Consider the following 27,998-nt stretch of genomic DNA (forward strand, 5'->3'; position numbering starts at 1 on the left):
CAGTGCCTTCAAGGCAGGAAGAAGTTGATTTCTTCTGATAAGAGGGCAATAAATTCTTTTTCTCTGAAAGATTTAGGTGCCCTGTGGCTGCTATCTGGTGTGAGTGCCTCATTCCTCTCTTAAAAAAATATCCCACTTACATAGGTCTTATTTTAACTACAAAAGTTACCTTTTAACTACAAGACTACATTTACCATATTATTAAAATGTTAATACAGTGCTACCAATCAATACATCAAAATACATATAGCGAATATCTGCATAGAGCCATATAATATGCACTTTTCACAGCAGTCTTGTTTGCTAAGGAAATTCAGCTCTTGAGTCTTGAAATTTTGGAAGGTGTTCATTTAGAATTCCATTCATAAGGAATATTTGTTTCTTGTGACTAGTGGCCCTCAGGGCTTTTTTCACCCCTCTTCCTACATTTCTGCAGTCTGCATGGGACAGAGGTGGCTTGTGAACATGCAGCAGAAGAAAAGAGCAAATAGAGGAGGCGAGGCTGGAAAGAGAGTGTGGTTTTTTTCACTTACTTGTTGGGAAGCTGTGAAGCCATAATAGCTGTTTCTCTTCCCTTTTGATACTTTGCTGTGACACTGTGGAATCAACCTTCACGAGATGGAAGATGGCCTTGTGCTGCACAGAATTACTCACCGGAGGCCATTCATTCTAGGAGGCAGACTGTAATGGAAAGGAGGTTTTCCTGCTATAATTACCTGGCATATGTTTATGTATATCATCTCTTCACAAGAAACTCTTTGAAAAGATGACTGTGCCTTCAAATCCAGTTAGGCTTTTCAAATGGCCAGTAAGAAGTACATGGAAAAGATAACAAGGATCTCTGAAAAGGCTCCCTGACGGAAAAGCAGAAATTATCACTTTTCATGGAAAAGTCTCTCTCGTATAGCTTACGGTCATTTCCACATGAAATATTCAGGCTGCTCTTCTTCCCACACTGAAGTGTGCCTGTGAGCTATCATTAGTTACTGCACACTTGTACAAATCTGTGGAGAGTGTTGTTCAGATGTTAGTTCTGTGCATAAACTCTTCTTAAAGAACTTGCTAGGCCATTAATATTAGGCTGCTTGAAATAAGTGTTTCCTAACTGCTCTTACCTTTCTGGCAAAACTAGGAAATGTGCCTTGTCTTTTTGCCCAAAGCAAAAACATTATTGCTGCTGAAATTGGTTTAAAAGCATTAATGTAAGAAAGGCTTCAGTGCCACCTGGTAAATGACTTCATGTGCTTTTACACTTGACAATATGCAGATTGATTATGAAGCTTTTGACTGTCCAAGAAGCAGCCTTTGTCTCAGTTATTTCTCTAAGAATGACAGAAAATTCCTGTGTAGTAGTATAATTTCTAAGAATGACTTGTGAGTTTGGATAAAATAATTGTGTGGTTTATACTTATAAATTAATATCTCTGGACAAGTACCTTGCTAACTTCGTAAATTTTGACATGGTTCAGACAGAAAAGCTTATTTGGGGACAATTAGGTTAAATAGAATCTTCTTCTGAACAAGTCAGGATATGAAAAGTTTTGAAAAGTTTTGAGAATTTCAAAGTGCAATGAAATGTGCTGAAAAAGCTTTTCTCTTGTGGAAGGGGAAGAAAAGGGTTCTCCTTTGCTGGAGGGGAAAAAAACCAAACCCGAAATTGCAACCCAAAAATGAAGAGCTCATCTAGAGAAAAAGTGACAATTGAGGAACTTGCTCAAGACACTTGGACGTCTTTTGCCCACATTGTGATTCAAAACCTTGCTGAAGCGCTCACAGAGGAAGGTGAATGGGAAGCACTGTGCTTCTCATGTACCATGGAGGAACTGAAGACACTTTTGAGGAGGAACATTCCTTCTCTTTCTGTCCAGACAGAATGAGGTCATGACCCCTTTTCAACTCGCTGCTGTAGTTTTGGATTAATATTCTTCTGGATATTAAAGAAGAAATTTTACTTAGCCTGAAGGATCTGCATAATATTTCTGCCAAGGCTGTCCTTCATTCCAAGCCAGTGATTACCTTCCCTCCCTTCCCCTTGGACAGGTTATGTTTATAGGTCATAAAGAAGCACCAGCTAAATATAAAACAAATGTAATTAAGCAGAGCAGAGGAGTAATACATTATTCAATATTGATATTGAAAGGAACGTAAATACTTTTAATTTTTCAGTGTAAGTATTTAACTGTGTGATTCTGATACCCAGTTATGGAACACTGCCACTATTTTAACTGTAGCTGTATGATTGATGTGGTTTTATAGGCTTTTCCTTTTTTACAGGTTGTCTACCAGAAAATTTCCTTTTTAAATTTGAATTTAAAAAAATTCCATTTCTGAGGCTTTTTTATCCTACTGCTGCCACATGCATTCAGTGCTAGCAACTCTTCAACAGCTAGCAACCAGATTGGTGAGATCCTGTGATTATTAGAAAATAAGTGAATAACAAAAATCCTTGCAGCTTAGGGGTGGGTTGGAGTTTGTAGGATTTTTTTTTTCCTTTTATGTGTATGTTCATGATGTGCTTTTCTGCACTAAACTGCCTTAGCAAGTCTTGTGGCCTTAATGAGAATGCTTCTCAATGTGTTCCCCCACTGGCTGCTCACTGATGTGCTAATCTCTGGAGTCATCTGAAGAGCCAAAGGATTTTAACAGGTAGAGAATGTGAGTCAGACACAGCTTTGCTGATCAAAGGTTAACTTGCTCTTTAGGACACTTCTGCTTGGCAGCTCTTGGAATGCTTTTTCACTGTGGAAATTCTTCATGTTTCAACCTGGTCTGAATCCTTGCAAGATCTAGTCCAATACTTTCATTACTTGAGTTGTCTTCAGTTGAGTCCAGATTTGAAGTATTTGCTTTTGATATTCTCCTCTCTCAGATTCCTCCCTCCCTTTCTCCCTCCCTTCACTCTTCATCTCCCATTTGGAGAAAGGATGGTGCCTGTCAACCTCAATGGGCTATCAGAAGGGTTCGTAAAGCCCATGGAGTATAATTTCCAAAAACAGGTCTAGCTGATAAAACATTTATACAAGGAACTGTCGGGGAGCTTTTGGGCTGGTGAGGCCAAAGTTAGACTTGCCCAGTGCACTGAAAGCCAAATGTGGCCATCCTGTGATCATCCTTTGGAGCCCTCTGATGTGCTGAAGTTCACCAATAACCAGATACTACATGGAAACTTTTACACTACATTCCTGATGGTCAATTGCCATCCCAATACCTATTTTATTTTTATCTGATAGAATTCAGATTTTTATTTCATATTTTGGGAATCATTAGAAAAGAGATAAAGGAGTCCAATTTCATTATTATTGATCAATAGACAATTTTGTTCAGTCTGGACTCACTTCTGCATCCCATTAAACCTTTTGAACTGTCTAATTTGATCTATAAGCAGAGATATTGACACATGACCCTTAACTGCAGATATGTTAAATTGAGATACAAGTGGGCAATTAAAAATGTATCTTGAAAGAGGAGTGTAATGTATATGGTATCCAGCCCATTAAGCAAACTGTCAGACTGTAGTTTGGAATTCTCTTTGCTGGGGGAAATTGGAGATTAAAGTTCCTGAGGTAGTGCATAGTGATGAAAATAATAGTGGAGCTTGGGGGATAGAAGATGGGATTTAAAAAAGATGAGCATATTTCACTTACACATGTATTTTGCAGCAAGTGAAGGACTGAACTTAAAATCTTCTGTGAGAGATGGTTGATATCTCACATTATTACCCTCTAAACAAATACCTCAAGAAGGAAGAAGAATTATTTTTAATTTTACACTTGAACCATGGATCAATGAATTCACATCACTGAGGGTGCTGCACCTGGCTGGTAGCTTGGCTGTCCTTCTGCATGCTGAGCACTGAGCTCACTTAGGATGTTTCAAGGCTTTGGATAGCTCCCTGATCCTTTTGGGTCCCTTCCAACTCAAGATATCCTATGAATTCTTGTAGTCTTTTATGAAAACCAAGAGAAAATGTGAGGATGAGCTCTGTGTTTACTGATGAGTTGGTTCAGTGGGTTCCTGTGAAAGCAAACAAGGCCTGGTTCCTGCTTTGCTGCTCTGAGCTCTCCTGGTGTGTTATATATAGAGGTAGGGGCTGGGAAGGGATTTCTCCTATGTGTGCTCTGCCCTGGTGTTGACAGAGCACAGCATGGGCCATTCACATGAGCTCCTGATGCTTCCCTTTGCACCAGCCAATGGATTCCTGCAGTGCAGGAGCTCAGATTGGTCTGAGGAACCATGTTTGTTCTCCACTGAAAAACCTGGAGTACAAATGCAGAGGGGAATCTCTTCATACTGTAGGGTTTTCTTGTTTTCTTTGTTTTTGTTTTCCCTGTGGGAGTTACCAGAGCTGTCTTTGGTAGAGGCAACAAAGCCTGACATGCCAAGCTTTAAACTGTTTGAGGATTTGACCCATTGATCTTGCGTGCTGCTAAGTTAGAATGAACAATTAATTGGTGGTAGAAACCTGATAAACTTCCTGTTGCTTAACAACGTCAAAGCAAACAATACTACCATGTGTTTTCTCTGAGCTTGTTTGTATTTAAAATAGCTGTGAACATGTCAAGTGGGCACATGAATTAAGTGCTGTCCGGATAAATTACTTGCAGAATTAAATTGATGTGAATTTTAAGTACTCATTTGTTTAATTTGGTGATGTTGCATTGTGCAGAGCTATTAAATTGGGGGTTTTGCAGCTGTTTCACTTACACTGGGATCTAAAGGGCAGCCTGAGTTGCTTTGTGCTAGTCTCCTGTTTATGTGCAGCAAACATGGGATCCAATGGTAAAAACACTGGCACAGTGCCCAAACTTGTCTGCTTTTGGGAGTCTCCTGTTAGGTTGGGAATGGTGGAGAGAAGGAATGTTTAACAATGTCTAGTTACATACCTACTTCACAGTTAATTGGCATTGTGTAATCAAACCATGCATCATTTGGCTTCATCAGTTAGGAGTATTAATGCTGTAATAAAGGCAAATACTGATTGGCGCAGTGGGCTTAGTGGGTTCCAGACAATGGTTTTGTACAAGGGCTGCCAAATTATCCAAAACCTTGACATTACATTATTTAAACAAAAGAAAACATGTCCTCATAAAAATGTAAATGTAGAGGCAGTATGGCTGAAAACTTACACAAGAATTCAAATTTCAGTTTCCCTTATCTCTGAACTGCTGCATGCGGAGGTAATGCAGTTTCTGTATTGCAGCTGGATGCTGGCAGGAGCCAGCAGCTTGAACCCAGTTGTGCACAGGAATGAGCTGCAGGCATGTTTGGACATGCAGGCTGCTCCTTAGTGTCCAGTTGTTCTTTTCACTTCACTTGGTGGAGGGAAGTTATGAACCTCCTAAACAACAGCCCTAAAAATTCCTGAAGTTATTACCTCATAAAATAGTTTTGTGGTCTTGGAAGTCATAAGTGTTTCAACTCTACTCTTTAGATGGAGTAAATGAGCCCAGTGAATCAAATATTGACCAAGAGTATTTACGACCTTATTTCTAGTGGTGTGTGCACACCCAGAGCATTTAAGTGGGTAAGAACATGAGCAAGGATGGGTCAGTTCTGTGGAACTTGAACAGGTTGTAGGTGGAAGTTCAGAAGCATAGGAATGTTCAAGTGAGCTGAGCAGACTAGAACAGCAGGAGAACTTCAGCCTGGGACCAGTTTATTCTTGCTTTCATTACTCTGGACAGAGAAAATAATAGGAAATTACTCAATTTACCTAGTTACATAGCATTTCTTTCCTTTTGGATCAAGGATTCCTTACCTGAAAGCAGAGCAGAACATTATTCTGCTACTTGCCAAAGTAGATATAACCCAAATAGCAAATAATTGTTTCTAATTCTTCCATTAGTTCATGTTAGTAATTGCAATGATTAACCTACCAAGTAGCCTGAAAGTATCTTCAGGTAATGCCAAGAGAATCAGTAGTTTTTTTTTCCTGTAGGAGTGGGAAGGCAGCTCTTGGGCCCTTGGCAGTTAATGCAGGTAGCAGCTACACGCTTGTCTTCTGTTCAGTGTCCCTTATGCAGATGTTGCTGCTGGATGTCAAACAAAGCTTCCTGGACATTCTCCTAAGGAATAAAATGAATGCAGATCAGTCAGACCATGGCTGCTTCAGGCCAAGGATTGAACTGTGCAGTCAGAACAGCAGGTCTTTTATGCAGTGAGAAATGAGAGGTTTTTATGACTCTCTGTGGCTTTTGTCTGAAAAATGTCAGTGTGTTGAATGCTGCTTGGCCTAACTGGTCAAAATTCCATGTTTCCACTTAGTGCTTTCTGTGGGCCTGCTCTGCAGAGGAGGTCGGTGCCAGTGTTGCACAGCACTTGGATCTATCGCACTTTTGTTAGTAGAGAAGTTCATTTTTACTCTGCAGTTGCTTCTCTTTGCAGCTCCTAGGTGTGGTTCTCCCTTGTCCCTGTTTAGCAGTTCATGTTTTAGTTTTTTTGAGATAACACTGGATGGCATCGAAGAAAACAGCCTCATCTTCTGTATTAGGGCTTCCAGGTATAAATAGCAGAGTTGCTGCTGATAATTTATAGCTGGTGGCTGTGCCAGTTGGCTGTTTAATCTCTTTCTCACACCTCTGATAGATAACTTGTGTCACACCGCCTTTTGTAAGGGAACTTTTTAACAGATGCTATGAATTAACAATATTTAGTAGTGGAATTACTGATGTTTCAAGATGTATCATTCTTGAGGCAATCCAGCACAGTTATTTTCCCCTCTCTTTCCTAACTGAAGTTAATAAATTACTGAAAGAGATGGTGTTACTTCAGGGAAATGACAGCATGCAAGGTGTGCTCAGCAATTCACACACTGAATAGTCTCATTTCCTATTTCAGCTTGAGACCTTCAGGTCACACCTGGTCGTAAATTTGTTGGTGGTGTTCATTTTTTTTTTTGAGAAAAAGCTTTGGCATTGAAAATGTGACACAGGGAGTTTCTGCTTGATGCTAATCTTGTGCTGTGCAAGGCACTGAGGTGTTGTGTACACCTGAGAGATGAGATGCTGCTTACAGCAGTCTGTCAGGTTAGGTGTTCTGGCTTTGGTGCAAGGGTATTAGGAGTCACTGTGGAGGATCTGAACAATGGATCCCTTCCTCTTCCTTGCTGGCAAACAGCTGAGATCATCTTGGTTGTAAATACTGCAAACTACCTTCTCTTGCTGAGGATGAGGTATGGGAAGAAAGGAAGAGGAGCTGTGCAAAGGCATTGACACCTAGAAGAGTAAATGAGTAAAAATCTTTGAGAAACACTAGCATGATAACTCAGGTGTGACAGCACCCTTGGAGAGGGTGCTACCTGAAGAATGAATATACTTGAGAATTTAACTGGGTTTGATACCACAGCATTACAAATGTAGTTCACTGTACATTTACTGAAAGGAATCAGGCACCTGATATTGAAGTAATTAAACATCCTGGTGGAAGAATGCTGTCAGGCATTCGGATTAGTCTATAAATAATGATTGGATTTGATTGCTTAGAGATGATCATTAATCTCTTAGGAGAACTGTGGGACTTTTTTGTCAACTGTCTTCTGAGCTCACCAGTCATATGAAACTAGGAATGTATTTAGTCACTAACTTGTGTTTTATTAGAAACAATGTTTTCAGTTCAAGTAGTATATGAAGTGTAAGAGGCTTTAATTTAAGGCCTGACTTCTCAAAATCTCCCCAGTTACCTGTCCCCTAATATTGAAAGACATTCCTGAATATCCATGTGGGTGCTTTTTCCACATGATTAAAACTCAGTTTTGCAGAATTCTCAGTAACAGAAGCAAGGATCTGTGGGGGGTCTCTGCACCTTGGGCTAATCTGGAAAGCACTGTTGATGTGGTGGAGCCCTGAGATTGTTTTGCTCTAACATGGCTTCAGGAATTTCTAAAATCTGTCAGGTTCTGTAAGTGTCACTAGCCATGTGAACCAGCAGGAAAAGGGAGATGTTCAGGAGAGCAGGGAAAAAGCTCTCCCTTGACTGAGCTGTGCAGGACCAGTGGAGCTGCTGCAGACTGTGGCCTTGCATCACAACTACTGCTCTTGCTTTTTTGGACCTGGGGAGGCAAGCTGCTCTTCCTGCAGTTTTTCAGCCAGATATGCTTTGTCTTTCGAGTTTCTGTGCATTTTTTCACCAGTCTCTGCTTTTTTTTTTCTCTCATCTGCTTGCCCATGTTTGTAGAGTGAAGTACCACATCTGCTCCCCCCTGTGCCCATAGGGCTGGGTCAGAGGAGGTGTGTGGGCCCTGGGGCAGTGCAGGAGGTGTCCCCTGCATATGTGTGGAGCTGAGTTCTTAGGAAGTGAAGAGTGGCTGGCTCTGGCAGCTGTGAGGCACAGCCATGTGATGTGCCTGGGCTCCTGCTGATGTTTGATCAGCTCTCATGACCGTGCTTGGGACACGGAGCCAGCCATGCACTGCTTTGTCTGGGCAGTGCTGCAGCTCCTTGTGCTCACTGAACGTGGTCAGCTGGGTGAGAAGCATTATTGGGTGTGAAAAACGCCAATCATTTGTTTTTAAAATTTTAATAGTTTAACAGTAATAAAATGGTTATAAAAATTGCAATACAGTTAGAGTAATAATAATTTGGACAAATTGAATTAGGACAATATGAGACAATACAGACAAAGAGTTACAGACGTCTGGGAACCTTTTTCTGGGCAGCAGGAGCCCAAAAAACGACATCCCTGAACAAAGGATTAACCATTAAAAGCAACAGCCTGTTGCATATTCATACATCTCATACATGATGCATAAATTTCATTCAAATACAGGATTCTGTCTGGTCATCCTCAGCTTCTTCCTCTGAATCCTAACAGCGCCTTCAAGGCGGCAAGTTCCATTTCTTCTGATAAGAGGGCAATAAATTCTTTTTCTCTGAAAGATTTAGGTGTCCTGTGGCTGCTATCTCGCTGCAAGTCCTTTCTTTAAAAAAAGTATCCTACAGAGCATAGTTTCTATTTTAAAATTTTTATAACCTAAAATTATATTTAACACACTACTTAAGAGAATTAATACAGCATTACTTTCTAACACAACACATATAATATTCATTTTAATATTTGCAAAAACCCAATCATAAAATACATGCTTTTTTCACATTGGGTAATTGCAGACAGCTGTCAGTGGGTCTTTTTCAAGTGGAGCATTCAGAATGGGGAAGTGAAAGAGGTTGCATTTAAAATCACATCTGTGTGGAGCTGATCTCACCTTTCAGTATTTAAAACATGAAAGGATAACTGTTCTTAGTGGTTCACCACTTAGATTGCTCCAGGGGAAATTTGGGGTTCGTAACTCGCTCTGAGCACGTCTGAAGTTGGTGAGGGTAATTTGATTAATATTAGTCAGGTTTGAATGTGGCATGTTAATCAAGAATGCTATTTCAAGGGGCAGTAATGCCTCTCTGATGCTTTTCACTCCTGCTTTTGCTGCAGGGAATTATGTTCAGAATTTCTACTCTGTGATTTCTTATGTGCATCAGCACTGGCCTGATTCCTTGCATTGTAAGGAGGCAGTTGCACAGAGGGTGTTCTTGGCAGACAGAAATAAAAATAAAGACGCAATTTTGTTCACAGAAGTTTTGCTGTTGGTAGTAATGCAATTTGATTTTTGAGTTCTAGGACAAGATTGCTTTTTGAAACAATGTTAATTTTGTAATGAAGTCCGTGTGGATATAAGGGAATGCAAGTTGTTTTGTCCCTTTTTTTTAAGAAAAGCTGCTCCAGAAGCAGGATCAAAGTTCTAAAATGTGCCTCATCTATGTTAGTATGGTGCCAATGGAATGCTCTCCTGGTTATACTCAACACAGGTAATTACTGGTTTGAATGCTTCATTTCTGGCATTAAACATTGACTTTCTTTCAGAAGAAGTGGGTGCTAAGTTTCAGAGATGGCTTGCAAAATATTGAAATGACCTAAAATACTGTGTTCTGGAGTATGATGGTCAACCCCAGAAGGTGTCAGTCACTTTTGAAAGGAGGTTGCACTGTCAGGGGTGTTTGCCTCCCTGGCCATGGCTGGCACTGCTCTCTGCCTGGCCACTGAAAAGCAGCAGTGTTCCCAGCTCAGCAAGGACTGGCCATCCATCTCCCTGGGTTCTCTTTTGGTGGCATTTGCTTGATTCTTCAAGCTGAGAGTCCTTGAAGTCCTACTGAAGTATTTCAGTGGTGCTATTTCAGCCTTCCAGTGTATTAAAATGTCCCCGTGGGTATATAGTGCAAACACAAGCCTCATTATCACATTTTTGTTTTGCTTTTTGACAAAGTGATTACACATTGGAGAAGTTTGTTACTCACTCCAAGCTGCTAATTTTCATAATCTATTGGAGATACTGAGTTGATAAAAATAAACATGTCTCTTAAATCCTAAACGGGTTGCCAAAACTGCACATAGTGAGTGGCAGCTTCTTAAAACACTTCTTTCTTACACCTGAAGCTGTAAAATAGCACTTTGCAACAGCTCAGCTTTGGAATTCAGGCTGGTAAATCAATGGAGTTGAGAAATGTTTATTTTTTTGCAGAATTGACACTTTCCTGAGTACTGCAGTCAGATGCTTTAAGTATGGGAACTCCAGTGTTTAGAGTGGTGTGGTCTCATTTAAAATACATTCCAAAAGTTACTGCTTAGGGAAAGGCATTTATTTTATTGTAGAACAATGAAAAAGTAGGAAAGAAATGACACACTACTACCAAAACTACATTTATGTCAGTGTTGCTAAAAATGCAACATGAATTAATGTTTTTTTAAAGAACCACTTAGTGTGGTCTTAGTAGTTTATGTTTTAACTTTGCAACTGTCCTTCTAATGTGAAGTTTTTGCTTGAGTTTTTATAGGTTCATTTCCCTGAGAGTAAGATCTTGCTTGTTTAATTTCCTAATGGCCAGACCTTTCCTCAGGTAGGGTTGTGTGTTATTATGTGGATTTAGTATGCTGTGAAAACAGGTGAGGGTGGAGGTGCTTACATGTATGGGGGTGCTTACATGTCATGTTAGCACTGAACCCTGACTCCTGAATGGAGTTCAGCACCTTTAGCTGGGCCAGGAGGAAACCTGATTTTACTGAAGCTAGAAAATTTGCTGTACCAGATGGTCCAAACAGACTTAGGTTGTTCTTTATTCCAACTAACTGGATTTGTGGCATTTGCTACCAGTGAACTCTTAAGTTGTGGGATGGCTTTAGTAGCAAGTTGTCAGGCTGGTGCTAGATCCTGGGGAGTGTCTCACTGCAGGCACTTGGTGTGTTTCAGCTGACATGGTGAAAAATGCATTTCAGTGGGTGCAGAGTCTGCAGTGCCTGGAAATCCCTGCTTTTTGAGGCTGCTCCAGCCTGAGGTGCGCAGATCAAGTGGAAGCTGTTCACTGGGTGCTGTCTCAGCACTGCAGTCAAGTACTTTTTACATTTGTTCATATTCCCCGTGCTCTTAACACGGCTGTGGTTTGCTTTTACCTTTTTTGCTTCTGACATTCAAGTTGGTACTTCACCCTTGCTCAGTCATTTCATATTTACAAATTCTACATCTCCAGCTGCTTCGTACCTGTATCCATGGAATGCACTAAAGCACACTTAAACAGAGAGCACTTCCAATGGCAACTGTTTTATTTAACTTGTATGCAGGATTGTTTACAAATGTAGAGCAAGGATTTCTAAAAATGTGCACAAATGTGAACGTGGAGGCCCAAAGCCTGTATTTGGGACTTTATTCTGGGAAAGGGAATTTCAAGGAATGAGATACATAATTATAAATCTGTTTCAGCTTGAAAATTAAGAGGGAAGTGCAAATCTTGCATCTGAAACCTGTCTAGCTTTCCTTTTGGCTATCTAGGTCACTGCTGTTAATATGTTAATATTTCTACATTTTATCTTGAGAACCTGAGCTCTGATGTCCTTTAGACAGATGTTTTCCTGAACTTTATTTGTAAAGAAGTTATAAATTCAGTTGATTGTGACTTCTTCCTGGTATAGGCCATCAGGCTGTTGACACAGGAGCAGAAGGCAAAGCAGTTGGTGCACATGGCTTGTGCAGCAAAATGTTTTGTGGTGAGTGTACAGGGGAGCTTCCTGGTTTCACCCTGAAACCCCACAGACTGATGCTTGTCTTTGGTATATGTAAACCTCATTTGCTGTGAAACTGCACAGTAAATTTTAGTTGTTTTTTCAGTGTGCTTTGTGCTTTTACTCTCTCAGGGCTGTGGTTCTCTTGGCCTCTGCATGCATAACAGAAGTATTTGTTGTTGTTCCATGGCCCTTGCAAAGGTGAAGTCTTAATGTTTTTATTAGCAGTGTCAATACCTAAATATTTTCTCATGCTGGCAGAGTTTCTCTTACAGCTCACACTGAGGCTGTTGAAGCCAGCTTGACTGGGAGCACCAGAGCTTAGGAGTGAGAGCACTGTGCTCAAAACCTTGAAGGAGATACAGCAGGGGCTAATGATTTGAAATAAAATTAAAAGCATAATTTGGACCTCACAAATGATGAGGACAGTCTATGTTCCAGATCAAAGACTTGTTAGTAATAGAAGAGTTGATTTCCTGCCTCTGTATTTTTAAACATTTAAAGAACTGCTGTCGCAGTGTAGTTAAATTGAGGGTTTTTTTTTATTTTAAGTCTTTTGTACTTTGATTACAGTATTAGTAAAAGTATTGGTGTAGTTTTTTATTCTTAGCAGGAACGTTGGTTTTACTTTTTGTGTATTTTGGTTGATGATTGGATTTTTTTTTTCAAAGGCTAATACAATAATAATAAGTACTTCTTCTATTTTCATAATTTCTTTGTGGTTAGCGCATGCTTAAGAAACGTCAAGTGTAACTTCCTTTTAGCAGCCACTTGGCAAAGGCTTTGGCTGTAGCCTGATTCACAAGGTCGCATCAAGAGACAAACCTGAGAGATCTTTTTTGCAAGAGAAAAATGTTCATGTAATACTTCATCTTATCTTTGTATTCTTGATAGTTGCGCAGGTCCCCAGCTCTTCACTGGTATCTTTGGACTGTTTTTAAAAAGTAGCAACAGAGGAAATTCTCCAGAGAGTTACATTAGAAATAAAACTAATAAAGATAAATGAGCTAAATAGCTTCAAAACATCCAATTAATAATAAAAGGCAACAGAAGAGTTTGTACAAACCCCATGGGAGGAAAAACTGAAGCTAGCCATGTCCAGTAAATCTTCTAGGCTAGCCTAAAATATATGGCAACAGTTACTTTGTTCAGATGTGTTTCTTTTGTATGGTAGCGCTGCTGCTTTCATGGATTCTTAAAAAAAATCCAACAAGGCAGCAGCTTAATTTCTGCCTGCCTGTGACTGGGGCCTTTGAGGAGGGAGGCAACAAAATAGATAATTTTCAGTATCTCGTTCAGTATAAGGTGTATTTGCTACTTCTACAGCCAGTTTGTGGTGCTGAATAGTCTTTTGGCTGCAGACACAGATACCGATACTGTTATGGTAAAAGCTGGATTGTGGGATGTTTGAGTGAATTTTAATTAGATGGGAAACAACTCCAGGAGCCAAGTTTTTGCAGCATGAGTCATGATGTGCGTGCCGTGGAGCAGTTCCATCAGTGAGAGTTCTCCCAGAGAAATGACTACAGTGCCTGGCCCTCTGCCAAGGAAGGGTGTGAGTTTCTGGCTTTGTTTACTGAGGTGACTATTAGCTCTTCTCTGAGTAAGAGCTCCTCCAAATTCCTAATTGAAAAAAAAATCTACCTTTTGAGAAGTGTTAAACTCGGGAATGAGCAGCTAACAGTAAACTTTGTGACAGAGGTAATTGTGCTGCTGTGATAACCACGATTTTGGTGCTCTGTGGTACCTTTGACATGTGGTGGGTGTTGTGTGAGGTTGTGCTCTCCTTGCAGAGCAGGGCTTTTATTGACAGTGTCACACGTGTGGGAGCTGCCTAGGTGAAGGCTGGAGGTGCCTATGTTCATACATGGTGCACAATAACCTGCACACAGCTCATGAATCAGGCTGGAGGAATGTCCAAGTTGGGCACTTCAGAGCCATGTTTTCCATGGCAGCATCACTCTGTTTGGCGCAGTGTAAGGGAGCATATCCTAGTCATCATGCAGGAGTTGGAGTTGCCTGAGGAGCAAAAAGGGGGCAGATTGCAGAGAAAAATCTGCTCAGCTCTCTTTGTGGTAGGTGTCATTGCATGCTTGGTTCAGGCAGTGCAGGACTAGGTGCCAGAAACCAAGCTCTCCACACCTAGTCTGGGGAATTCAGGGGATTTCTGCTAGCAGCCTGATCCTGGTGCTCTTGCCAGCAAGTGTCTGTCATGATGGACGCCCTCTTTAGGCTACAGATGGCTTCCTTTCACTTCCTTTCACCTGAGCAATCACAAACTGCTCTGGTGTGCAAAGGGGCAGAGTGGATACAGTTAATTGGGGTAATTTAATTGGGTTAAGTGGGATAGCTCAGAGTGACAAGTTCATGGCAGATTAGTCAGGTACTGTTAATAAAATAACCATTACCTGAGCAGCAAACTCCTTTGAGTTCTTAACATGGGAAACATCTACTCAGTTGCACAAGTGCAGTCTTGATGTACCAGGTGAAGGCTTGAGGAATGTGTGTGCTCCTGTGGTGGCATGAAACAGGTAATCCTGCTTTGAAAAAGGCTATTGGAAAGCTTGGTTTAACACTAGTCCACACTTTGGAACCCTCTCTGGAAAATGCCTATGAGTGTTTGCTCAAGGAATAAGGATGTGCCAATCATTTGAAACACTTTTGTGTGAAGACCCTGAGGCCAAATGTCCGTGACAGTCTGCTGGTGTGGGGTGTCCAGCATCTGGGATTCCTTCAGGCTGATGGCTCCTGGAGTCCCTCCTGGCTGAGGCTGGGCTGCTGCAGTCCCCCTGCTCCAGCAGGCTGCCCAGGAGCACGTCCAGATGGCTTTGGTACAGCTCCAAGGATGGGCACTGCACAGCCCACCTCGCTGGGCAGCCAGGGCCAGTGTCAGTCACTCTCACGAGAAACTGATGAGCTGTACTGGAAAGAAGCTGAGAGTTGCTGCTTTGCAATGTTTTTTATCAATGCTTTCTGTGTCAGTTCTTGGATGCTGTAGGAGAGAAGATGCTGTGGTCCTTTTTCTGTGCTGAACTACAAAGCCTTTCCATCTCTGAGAGCTGTTCCAAACTGGCTGGGAGCTCTTGGAATTAGCTGAAAGGACTGTGGGCAAATACAGCATATGAGTAATGAACTTCTGGTTTATAAATTTGGCATAGCAGTGGGACTATTTCCCCAGTGCTTTGCTGGGAATTCAATTAGAAGTGGCAGTTTTAATTAAATAACACAACTGGGGGCTGGGTTATTTCTCTCCTCCAGCTCCTTCTCAGTTTTAAAAGAGAAAATTTGGGGGTTTATCTACAGTAATTTCATTTTCTACAATAATTTCAGTTATTCTATATGCTGAGTAGAACGTTGAGCTGTACCAGGGAAACCACATTGAATGTGGTAGTTTAATAATAGTGGTACGTAACATCCATAATTTAAGGTATTTCCATTAAATAACTTTTTTGGGTATTCAACAGATTCCAGGAAAAAAAACAGCAGTACCAAAGGCTGATACTTAGAGGGAAGAGGAATTGAACAGAACATTATTTTTAATTTTTTCTTTTTATGTAACCTCTATCTGGTTGAGAGGTTTTCTGCTGAGTAAATCGCAATTCTTTCCTCTTAGTCTGAATTGCGTTTAATTCTTGTGGTTTAGTTGTGGTTTGGGCTTCGTGTTTTTTTGGAGGGGGCATGGGTTGTCATGGGTGTCTGCTGTATTTTGCCAGTGCCCCATGCTGTGATTTTTTTCAAAGCTGTGCTTGCATCATTGATTGGGGTTTGGCAATAGAACATCTCAGCCATACAATCTCTAATCAGAATAATAAAATTCCTGACTGAAAGTGAAAGCGTGGGTACTTAAAAAAAATGATGTTGCTGTAAATATGTTCTTATCTACTTATGTTCTGTAAATCATCAGGCTAATCAGATTCAGTGATTTCCCAATTAATATTGATTACTTTCTTCTTTTCTTTTATAACATCAGTAAAATACTGTGCAATGCTAATATCAATGATACTCCAGTATTTCCCGCTTAGACAGCTAGTATTTATCACTGTGCCAGAATCTGGAGTCTCTGCAATATTAAAATATCTTCCCTGAGTTCTTTTTTACAGAAACAAGGGATAAACATTCATTATCTGGAAAGGGCTGTTGGCTGGGTTTGTTCTATCCCTGAGATTGTGTGCTTTTAAAAGATTTATCCCATCTTCAATGCTCTTTAAGTGGAACCAGGGATGAACCTGACACCGTGAGAAACTGGGATGCGTTTACTGTTGTTTTACATATGGGGTTATTGGGTGATTCTTTTATTTTCCTGAGGTACAGAATGATTTGCTTGCCTTGTTTGTTTTGCCAACAGAGAGATAACCCAGTTTCCTACTGTTTCCCAAGAAGCTCGATGGCTTGGGAAAAGGCCAGCAGCTTGGGAACTAACACTACACGTGCAAATAAACAAGTGTTAATTCCCTTAATAGTGGGAAAAAGCTTAAATCCCTTTAGGCAGGTTTTGTGCAACCACTGTCCATTAAGGAGGATGGCTTTCCTCCTGGGGCCTCCTGTCTGCAGCACTAGATGATAGCTTCATCTTCTGCAGGAATTCTGTATACTTACACTTCCTTTAGTTATCTTATATATCCTTTTGATTGTCTTACATACACTGATTATGTTCTGTATCTTCTGGGCATAGCATATGGCACACTGTGCAGAATGCACGGCAAACGCACATTTAAGGGAGAGAGTTTGTTTACCCAGTAAATCCCCTAAATTTGTCAAAAGCTGAAGTTTAACTACTTGTTAATGCTTCCTTGAACTTTTATTTGTGGCTGGTTATAAAAATTTTGTTTATTTTCTCCTCGCCTTAATTAAAAGAAGAAAAAAAGCCTCAGGCTTCCTTGCCTGGGAGCATCTTTATTCTCTGTCTGTAGAATAAGTGGAGTGATGCAGCTGTTGAGTCAGACAAGCTATTTAGGCATGTCTTACTGAAATAAGACAAATTAGGAATTTTGTAGAATCCTGGAATGGTTAGGGCTGGAGAGTGCCTTTAAAGTCATCACATTCCACCCCCCGCCACAGACACCTTCCACTATCCCAGGTTGCTCCAAGCCCTCTCCAGCCTGGCCTTGAATGCTTGCGGGAACAAGGCAGCCACAGCTTCTCTGGGCACCCTGTGCCAGGGCCTGCCCACCCTCACAGGGAAAGATTTTAGCCTTGGAGCTAGTCTGACCTGTTGTTAGTTTGAAGCCCTTCCCCCCTGTCCTGTCACACAAGGCTGTTGTCCCGAGTCCCTTTCCAGCCCTCCTGTGGCCCTTCAGGCATGGGAAGGGGCTCTCAGGTCTTCCTTGAAGCCTCCTCTTCTCCAGGCTGAGCACCCTGAGCTCTCCCAGCCTGGCTCCAGAGCAGAGACACCCCATCTCTCTAAGCATCTTCATGGCCTCCTCAACTCACTCCAGCATGGCCCCATTTTATCTTGGGGCCCCCACAGCATTGCAAGTGGGATCCCCTGAGAGTGCAGTCAAGGGTATAAGAGCCAAAATGAGGGATGCAGGATTCCAGGGGCTCTCTAAAATGCAGTTTACTCCATCCAAGAGGTTACAGCAGTCCAGGGTCGTGGGTGACAGAGCTGTGCTGCAGGCAGGCCTGAGACCCTTAGTTTTGGTTACAGTGCATTATATACTTTTCTTTACTGAGCATCTTATTGCAGTAGAACCAATCTGTACCTTAACTATTACCTGTAGCCTATCATAACTACTATAATTACCAGATTCATGTTACTATTCTGCAATCACTAAAAGTTAGTACATTACAGTTTAAGCTAGAAGTTGTTTTTCAGGTTTCTGGCAGTGGAAAATTCTGAGACTTTTTTTCTACTTGCAACATTTGCTGACTTGTTTGCCTGTGCTCTCTTTCTGCTTGGTAAAAACATCTTCTTGTTTGAGGTGGGTTTATCCTTTGCTCTAAGCCATAAAAACCCCTTCTAAGTAACACACCCTTTGCCTCCTTGGTTAGCCAGTAAGACTGGGTCAGCAATTCTTTTCTTCTATATCAAACCTTGCTTTCATTTCTATTCCTTCATCAGACTCAACATTTAAAAATCTTTCTTCTGAGCACACATATCTGTGAGACTTTCTTGTCAAACTTTCATCCTTCCCAACAAAGGGGAAGAGTTGCCTCCCTTGACCTGCTGGCCACACTTCTTTGGATGCAGGGTGTGGTTGGATTTCTGGGCTACACATGCATGTTGCCCGTCATGTTCAAGGTGCATTTGGCCTTGCTGAGCCTTCCTGAGGGTCCCACTGGCCCAGCTCCCCAGGCTGCCAAGGTCCCTCTAGGTGCCATCCCTTCCATCAGCCTGGCAAACCCAGCATAGGGCTCTGTGCTGTTGGCAGACTCGCTGAGGGGGCACTCAATGCCATTGTCCTTGTCCCTGACAGATGTTCCAACGCTTGCCCTGAGAAATGCCACTTGTCACTGGCTTCCACTTGGACATTGGCTCTCCTCTGTGATTTGGCTTTTAATGCAAACACTGCTTTTGGGGACTATCTTTCACAAGTATGTGTTTGCAAGGCTAGTATTTCTTTTTTTAATGATTGGTTTAACAAACCAAATGAATTGCAATTCTCTCTGTCCACAAGAAAATTATTCTAAAAATAATGTCAAGACAATCCTCTTGGAAAAGACCATACCCATGTAGCTCAGATGTCATGGCATTACTATCCTGGTATCAAAGATTGTTGTAATATAAAGCTTCAGATGGTTAAATGCTATTCATGCACATGGTATTTGGGGAGGAGATTTGTTTTTATTATGAGCAAAGGCTTAGCAACTTAGCAGAAAAAAAATAATACAGTGGGTTAGTCATAATCCACTTCTTTGTTTTAAAGCAAGTGAACAGATGGAAGACAATCAAGTTACAACTTAACGTAGAACTCCTTTTTGAGTGTATTATTTCCATTGTTTGAGCTTTTTATGGCCATGTAGAAACAGTGACTTTACCTATGACTACTGTTTGCTAAAGACTGAGGTTTAGGCATCAGGCTATTTTTATTAATGCAATCATATCTTTAGTCCTCTAATACTAGTGCAGCCTACTGTTATTTTTGATGAAATAGTCCTGTAGGCATGTGCTTATGTATTCTTAGTGTTTCTTCTTGTTATGAGAAGTTTTGGCTTTGATGTGCTGCTTAAATTTCCTCTGAGTCATAATGGTAGCTGCCAAACCATTGTTTTTGTTCTATTTGGACTTGATTCTAGTTCTACAGTTGTTTCCTCCTAGGGAGTTAAAGTCCATGAGCTTTTATTAAGATAAATGTCAGTGATTTGGAGTGTATTTGCATAAAAAAAGCCCTTAGTCTCTGGTAGGTTAAGCCATGTGTAATGTTCAGTTTTAAAGGAACAGTGACTACAGGAAATACTGGATATAAAAGTTGTTGACCTTTTCTGCACAATAGAATTTCCCTTTCTATTAAATATTGAACACTGTCTCATCCATAAGCTGTCAGCAAACTGAACATCCTCACTGGTCATCCACTGTTTAAAAAAATTCACAAACAATTAATGCAACACCTCGTAGAAATTACATCTGCGAGGCAAAAGATGGTGACCATTGGTAGGATTTCTAAAAATAAGGGTTGACAAAGTGAAAACATCAAGTCAGAGTTCAGAATTTGCTCTTTGCAGCAGCTTTAAAATCAGGAACTTCTGCATGTCCCAGCCAAGTGGCTGTCACAAATCATGACTTGACACCAGTCTTGCATGTAGTAATTACTCATTTATATTAAAATAAGCTGGCATCAGTCAGAAGCTCACAATTTATTTCAAATTACCAATCTGCTACCTACATATTGCAGTAGCTGACAGTATGTTTTGACTTTATATGAAGCTGGGTTTTTTTTCTTTTGTTATTAGACAGTATTGTTTTAATAACATTTGTAAGGAGAAGGAGTATTTCTCATGCATGTCTTGCTGCATCACTTGAAAATTTGAGGGTGCCTTCAAAATTTTAGTTGTCAGACAGAAGTCTGCTCAGAGTTTGCAGCATTGTTAATGGATTTAATGTGTTTAAGATGGGCTCTGTAGGACTGGAGTTCAGCAAGGCTGTCAAGTCAAGTATATCCTGTAGCCCATCCTCTCCAGTGAACTATTTGAGTGCAAACAAATGCTTTAGTGTTCATTAGATTGATGAGTCAACACCTCAAGTTCCAGGCATCTCTTACATGATTTATTTTTCTGAACTTACTTTCGATTCCTAACATCTTTTTTTCCAAATATTGTTTCCTGAAAATTGCAACTTTCTGCAGGAAATGAGCCAAGAGAACTGAGAAGCCTAAAGAAATTTAAACGGCTCAGTAGAAAATAGAAGCTAGAAAAAAATGAGGAATACTGAATGCACTCACATATTTATCAGCAGAATTTAAACAAGTAGAGGGCAGGCAGCTTTAAGTTGAGAAGCAAAAATGAAAGGAGGGCAGTGAAATAAGGGAAAATGAAGGACATGCAGTTATGTGGGAATGGCTGAAGAAGACTTGGCTGACCATCAGCTCTAGGAATTGGCAAATTTGAATCACAAAGGAAAATAAACTGCTGTAGGGACAGAAGGAGGCAGCAAGGGGAAGATGAGGATGTGAAGTGCATTCAGGTTTTCCTGTTACGGCAAATGTAAGCCTTGCATGAGGATGTATCAGGGAGTTGCTACAAGGTGCAGCTCTGGATGGGTCAGATGAAAAGAGGTGATAGGGACAAGATGGAGCACGGGGTGACAGAGTTAAGTGGAAGGTGCAGGTTGGTGGGAAACAGATGGAGGTGACCAGGTGATCACACGCACACTTCTGTCTCTCAGGCCCTTTCTGTTTACTTTGGCACTGAAGAGTTTATAGTACTCCATCTGTTTCAGTAGATGGGCTGTTTATATAATAAAATAATAGATATAAAAAATAGATATAAAACTGCTATATGTAGTTGTGCACATACCTTATATAGAAAATAACAATTAACATGTATATATAACAGCAGTTCTAGACTTCCACTAATATTTTTCTTGTTTTTCTGAGTCAGAAGAGTGAAGGGAGTGAATTGCCAGCTGGCTGTTTCAATCCACAGCAAATGAGAGTATAAAAAGGTGAAAAAATAGCATTTCTTAGCTTGAGCTCAGTAGGGTGTGCCTATGTACTCTTGGGAACTGTTTAAAGGTTCCCAACAATTGGGTAAAGTCCAGTTTGCAATCGTACCATTCTGTTGATCTCTTCTTTCTGTTCATTATGGACATGGTTAAACACAAATCATGGAAATAAATGAAATCATGTGGGCTCAGTGCTTTGCTATTAATGTCACATGTTGTCTTCACTCCTTTTGCCAGCTCATGTGAAGTCAGGTACTTGTCAGTTTTAGCAGCAGTGCTAGAAACAGCACAAATGCAGGAATATCTGCACCTTTTGGTCATAGCAGGTGTCATAGAAATCAGGGATAAAGTGTCCAAAGAAGTGCCCTAAAGACACTTGCAGTGTCTCTGCTGCTGTAATATGTGCTTTGTAGATGGGAATCAGGTCTCTGTGTCCATTATCAATTTCTCACAAGCTGTGAAGGGTAAAACATTAACACAGAAAGCGGGCGGGAAGTGGAAGAAAGCCTTGCAGCAGCATCAGTCAGCTGAGAACTATTATTGTTGGAGGCCTTTGCAGCTGAGTACAAATGTGCCTTTTGTTTTCTTAATGCTGTGGGGCAGAATTTGAAGCTCTACAGGTGTGGGGCTTGTTCATTATTTCACAAAGCATCTTGGATTAATATCTTTTGCTTTTCCTTGATATTCAGCAGCTTGGTGGAGAGAAGTGTGTCTGGGAACACAGCCACAGAAATAACTGGAGGCACACTCAGTGCCCTGATTTCTGCTCTGTTGATGTTTTTGAGCAGTGGCCTAATAGCAGAATTGGCTGTGCTATTGTTGTTGTGGGCTCCTGCCCATTCTGGAGCAGGGTATCCATGGAGAAGATGCCTTCGTACCAATGAACACCTGGTGTGTGACTGCTGGGGAACATTAGGAGGGGCTGGGATTGTTTATTCCAAGAATGTCCCAGTTTCCCAGCTATAAATACAGGGAAGAGAGGAATAAGTAACAACTCTGTTCAAATATCTCCCCAGGAGCAGGTACTGAATGCTGGAGCATTCCTTTTGAAAAAGTGCTGTTGGGAATTGAAGGACTGTATTGCTTAGCGTTTACTTCTTTAGGAATAACAGGGGAGCTAACTGAGGTTTGTCTGTGAGCACTGCTGTAGCATGAACTCAGTAATGGAAAATTCAAAGAGCTGTGTGATGGACTGTTACATGAATAAATGTGGTTCGTGTTTTATCTTACCAGCTGAAAATGAATGCTTGCAAAATGCTAAAGGTCTGTAAATTGCCTTTCATAAGAAGGAGCTCAGGCAGGGGCTTAGTAATGGAATTGGTCCCCACTGTCATGGTTTGACCAAAGAGGCAGCTAAACAGCCTCACTCCCTCCCTCTTCCCACACCCTGCAGGAGGACTGGGGAGACAATCAGAGGAAATAAAATTAGGATTTTTGAGTTGAGTTAAAGATAGTTCACTAAGACAGAAAAGGAAGGGAGAATAATATAAGTAATAGGAGGAGGACGATGACAAAAGAATTAAAACATACAAAACAAGTGATGCATGATCCAGCTGTTTGTGGACCAGTGTCTACTCAGTTCCTGAGGAGCAGCCCCAGCCAGCTTCCCCCCAGGTTTATCACAGAGTGTTTGGGGTTGGAAAGGACCTCTGGAAATCCTCTAATCCAGTTGCCTACTAAGGTAGGTTCAGCTGGAGCAGGTTGCACAGGATGCTGTCCAGGTGAATATAAGAAAACAAATATTGGTACTGCTGCAAATTAGTTATTTTATTTGCCTACCTAGTAGAAACTCAATGCAGGCAGTCTAATTTTCTGAGGCAGGTGTCATAAATTATAATATTAGCTTTGGGTCTATTAGAACATCATTATATGAATGAGAACTAGTTCAAGATTTTAAGTTTATAAAGTCTATGAGTACCCCCAGTTTTACAGCTATATTCTGTCTGTTTCAGGTTTCACAGAATTTCATTAGTTATTGTAAAGGCTGAGATTTTCATCGTTCAGTGCATTAAATCTTGTTGTTTCTTTTTTTTTTTTTTTTTCATGGCGCCGTGTCAGATTAAACTTGTAGGTGGCTGCAAGGTTTTTTTCCATTAATAAACCCACATGATTCTCATTGCTGCTTCTTTGCAATGGTATCAGTAGTTGACAGGCAGTGATCTTTTTCCAATCTTGGAAATGGGCTGTTGCTGTGGTAGAGGCCATTGCTCACTAATGGAGACTTGCTTTCCTAAAGTAATCTAGAATTTGTAGAGCATTCCTTCTGCATTTGCTTTGCTGTGTTTTGAGCTTGTATTTTTCAACTAATTACAATTTCTTAGGCAGACAATGTAGGAGACCTGTTTGTAATTGAGTCTAGGTAATTAAAATAGAGCAAAGGAAACAAGTATATAAATGTACTTGTGTGTTCCCTTTTTATTATCTGTGACTTTCAAGCTTGGCTTCCTGCTCCTGATAATAATTTTTCCTGGTTTGTGTTTACCTGGCAGGTAAAGCAATTTTAGCTGGTGAATTATATGTTGTCAAATTTGAGAGGAATTAGCTCTTTGATCTTGATAAGTGACCTATTATTGCATTTATTTTTTCCACAACTTTTCCTGTGCTACTGTTGTAACATAAACATTTGACACCAGATGCTAGCCCAAACTTTCTCAGGGTTTGGGGAGTTTGTGCCTCCTTGGTAGTTTGCCTGGCTGTATGGCAGGACCCTTGTTTCCCAGTGGGCTGTGCAGTGGCACACCTTACCCTTCAGATGTTTGGGAGCTGAGTGCTTGAAGTATTTTGGTCTGCCCTGCCCTCTGACATTCACCTTTAGCTCCCCAGCACTTGAGCCCTGGCAGGAGGCAGGGTAACACAAATAGCTACGGGTGGCACAGCAGTTGCAGTTGCAAGGACTTGTAAACAGACCCAGTGCAGAGAGGAAGGAACAGGATTTCCTAAAACTCAGAGAACAACTGTGCAGGTTTTAGAGGAGAGTACTTTTCTTGGATATCACATGAAGTTAAATTTGCATTTGGTCCCACCCTCAAACACTTAGATACTGCAGACTTACTCTTCTAACAACACTAAGGAATGCTCTATTTCTTTGGAAGTGCAGCTGTCATCTTCTGGACCTTAATGTCCACTTGAATCCCTGGCTCAGGGAGCATTTAATGCTCTTTCTGCTGCCTCAGCACAGTGTGCAGGCTGTGAGGTACCTGCAGACACCCAGCAAGTGACTGCATCACTTCATACTGACTAATAGCAATTACTGTGACACAAACAACTGAAAGAGTTAAATGCAGATTTTCATTGTTCTGATTTACACTGACAGCAGAGAACTCCTGGTTGGTAATATACTGGTGTAGTTTGGAGTAAAAACCTGAGAATATATAATGCAGTCAATAATAATGATGATGATGATGTAGATGTTACCTTCACATATTGCAGTGCACGCAGCAGCATCTCTAAGATGTTTTTACTGTGATTTGAAAAATATCAGGTGTGCTTTTTTAATCAATACAATTATAATCAATAAATTACATTAACCACATCTAGTGTCAGTTCAGAAGCTGTGATATAGCAGTTGATAGCAAAGAAACTTCAACTGTTTATATAACATATTCACAGTTGGAGATGAAGTTCTTTATTATAGCTGTGTTATTCCTGAAGAGTCCACACAGGATGTTTTTAGCACTTCATAGAAGCCTGTCGGACACCTTCCAGGTTTCTGGCTGTGCTGCCTGATCTGTAAATATAGCTGGAGGTGGTGCAGAGCAGCCCTGGAAAGTAGAGCTGGTAGTGCACCAGTGCCACAGCTCCCACACTAAATGTCCAATAGCCCCTGGATTGTTTCTTTGCTTTTGAGGCAGTGTTCACATTTTCATCTTTGTTCTCACCCCAGCTTAGTTCAGTTTGCCTTGCAGATCATCTCCCTGCTTGCTCTGGGTAATGTGCCAAGTGCTCAGCCCAAGATTAAGTTACAGCCAGAGCTGCTGGACATGAAGGTACTATAACTGTAGATGTCTGTGCTTATCTTTCAGCCTTGCTGCAGCTGAATTCAAAAATATTAATGGGAAACCTCAGTGGCAGAGTTTAACTTTAGAAAAAGAGCTTTAAGCTTATGTTGCAGATTACTAGTTCTTTTTAATACTTTGAACTTCTGATTTCTTTTTTTTTTTTAGTAAACATGAAGGTAAAGAGGGTTAAGCTGACAACTTTTCTTATGCAAGTGGAGGAGGCTCTTAGGCCTCAGAAAGTATGATGGGTCAGTTGACAAGTTGACTAGCTCAAGAACTATCCCAGTTCTTAAAAGCATGTGATAATAATCTGAACTGTTAACATATGCAAAATTGTTTCACTTGTTGTTAGATTGACTGCAAATATTAGGAAGTACAAACTGCAGAAAAATTAAAATTAAACAAGTTTTCCTTCTTCTCCAGATTTAAAACATGCTGTCAGCAACTTGAAGCGTTAAGTATTTTAAAGGTGGTGTTTGCTTTCTCTGTTTTATTTTACATCTGTTGTTACAGTTCTCTTGACCTACATATCTAACTGGACACTTTGCAGTAAGAATTGAACTTCTTAATTCTAACATCTGATGCGAAATTTTTGACTCTGAAGAGTTGCCATCAAAGCGACTTTTTCTAAACTTGCTCATTTCTTAATATTTTCAAGGTTCAAAGCATATTCTTTACATTTCAAGCAGTTCTATTTTCCAAAGTTGGTATTTTGGAATATTTGTGTTGTCTATTGTAGAGAACAGAGCTTGACACAAGCAGTAGTATTTTATCTCCAGAAAACACTGTTAGGGCTCAGTGATGTAGAAGTCCTGCTCTATCCAAAGGTAAAAAAAATATCAATTCAATATTACAGTTTGGGTGAAAATATTAGTGGATCTAAATAAAGGAGACATTTTTTACAGATCTCATCAGGTGATGATGATGTGATGATTCTTTAAAGCAAATACTCTAAACTATGTTAATCTTCATACTAACAGCAACTGTTTGCTTTCTTTTGATGCAGATCACCAGAAACTGGAGAGAGAAGCTAGAATCTGTCGTCTCCTGAAGCATCCTAATATCGGTAGGAACATTTCATTGCTTTGTACACTATTTATCAGTTTAGAAAATTTAGGGGAAATGGAAATTAACAAATACAAAGAGCAGCTCAGAAATCAAGTGCAAATATCTCCAGTCAAGACTCTTTCTTTATCACATGGTGTTCCTTACGAATTCTGCTGCGGGACGCAATAATCTGATGGATCACTTGCAGCAGTGTGCAGTGGTCTCATCTCTGAGCCATTGCTCTGCCAGAGCTCTCTGTGCCACGGGTTTGGGGCGTTTTGAGCAGTGTGTAGGAGGGGCTGTTTGCAGGATTGTTCATGATTTTTGGAGACCTGCAGAAGAATTTCAGCTGACAGTGTCTGTTGCACAATGAGACAGACCAATGTCAATAATTAGTGCTGGTTTTAGTGAGATGCTTATTTTATATTTTACTTTGTGTTTGAGATTCCATCCTTCCAAGTTGAAGAAAGCTCTACCCTTTTTATTTCCAGAGTTGTGTGTTCTACCCATGTCAAGCAAAAAATAAAGGTATTTTGGAGGGCGGGGTGTGTCTGTCTCTTTGCTTTAGAAACAGTGTAGACAGGTAAGTACCTTGAACTTAAGAGTGTAGCTGGGTTTTTCAGTTTTTCATACACTGAATTATATGCCAAGGGTATCTCTCACAAGAATATTTGCTGAACCTGAGACTTCTGCAGAAGGGTAGGAATTTGTTTGTTATGGCATTTTTAGATTAATAAAATTGTTTGGTGCCTGTGATGACTTAAGTTTTAGCTTTCATATTTTTCAGATTCTGTACTGCTTTGGTGTGTAACTCTGAACTTCATATCAAATGTTAGCAAGTTCTCTTCACAGGGTAGTCAGACAAAACAGTCCTTCTCCAGCCTGAGAACCAAGGACACTGTTGTAGTTTCAGGCCCAAAGAAGGATAAACAATGGAGAATTTAGGAGAGCAGTCTGGGAGGATGGGCCTTGGTAACCTGAAACTGTAATTGGATCATTAACCCCAATATGTAAATGGGCCAAACTTATAACAGTCTGAAAATTTGTGAGCTGTCATCCATCTTGCATCCATTTTGGGTCCATCTTGGGCAGAGCCACAAGATGGCTCTTTATTCAAAGGTGTATCCTTTGAATAAATACCTACTTTATTGCTTTAACTCTGTCTAGCCTCTGTTCCAGGTAGCCTCTTGAGGCATCACCTGGGATGAAATCAGCTCCTTCCTTTAAATGATAAATAGAAAGTGAAAACGAGTGTACCATGGCTCAAAATGACATGTCAAATTTCTGCAGCATCGCTCTTAAGCTTACAGGTTTGACCTAGAAATTTGGTTAAGAAGGAAGTGGGAGTGTTATTTGTGCTATTTTATCTCACCAAAGGTTTTGCATTGTAAAATGGTGAGAGCTATGCGAATGTACAAATGCTTTTAGGGAGGAGGTGCAGCCCTTCTGCAGCTCTGGTTACACACGTGGTGTAGTCAGACTCCAGAGCCATCCACCTGGGCCTTACTAGAACCAGAACACATTTATGAGCTTCCACAAGTTGGGGAAAATGAACAAAAGACAAGAGTGAACTGATGCAGGGGAAGGGCTGAAATGCACAGAACTCAGTTGAAACAAAAGTCTAAATTGGTCCCATTTGGTCACAAGTCCTCAGTTTGTCAAGTGGCTTGTTGAGCAGTGTAGGATGGAGTTCAGCTCCTCTGGCAGGCCAGCTGTTCCACATGCAGAGTTTGTATCTGTGAGGTTTGGCTTGGAGTGCAAACAGGCAATGACAGCCTGGGTGACAGGCAGGTAGGGCTCTTCACAAACTGTAT

At 40.8% G+C, this 27,998-nt stretch overlaps 1 protein-coding gene across 13 annotated transcripts in view; it reads left to right on the top strand.

Moving 5' to 3' along the window:
• The window catches only part of CAMK2D (calcium/calmodulin dependent protein kinase II delta), a 121,404-nt gene that overhangs the window by 21,321 nt on the left and 72,085 nt on the right, over positions 1 to 27,998 (top strand). For all 13 annotated transcript variants that reach the window (XM_071431194.1, XM_071431193.1, XM_071431192.1 and 10 more), the window contains exon 4: positions 26,144 to 26,203. In XM_071431194.1, coding sequence (XP_071287295.1) covers positions 26,144 to 26,203 — 60 coding nt within the window. The remainder of the gene's footprint in view (positions 1 to 26,143; positions 26,204 to 27,998) is intronic.

The sequence above is a fragment of the Agelaius tricolor genome, unplaced genomic scaffold, assembly GCF_023055355.1.
Source record: "Agelaius tricolor isolate 1412-34295 unplaced genomic scaffold, bAgeTri1.0.p SCAF_8, whole genome shotgun sequence".
In the NCBI taxonomy this organism is placed as follows: Eukaryota; Metazoa; Chordata; class Aves; order Passeriformes; family Icteridae; genus Agelaius; species Agelaius tricolor.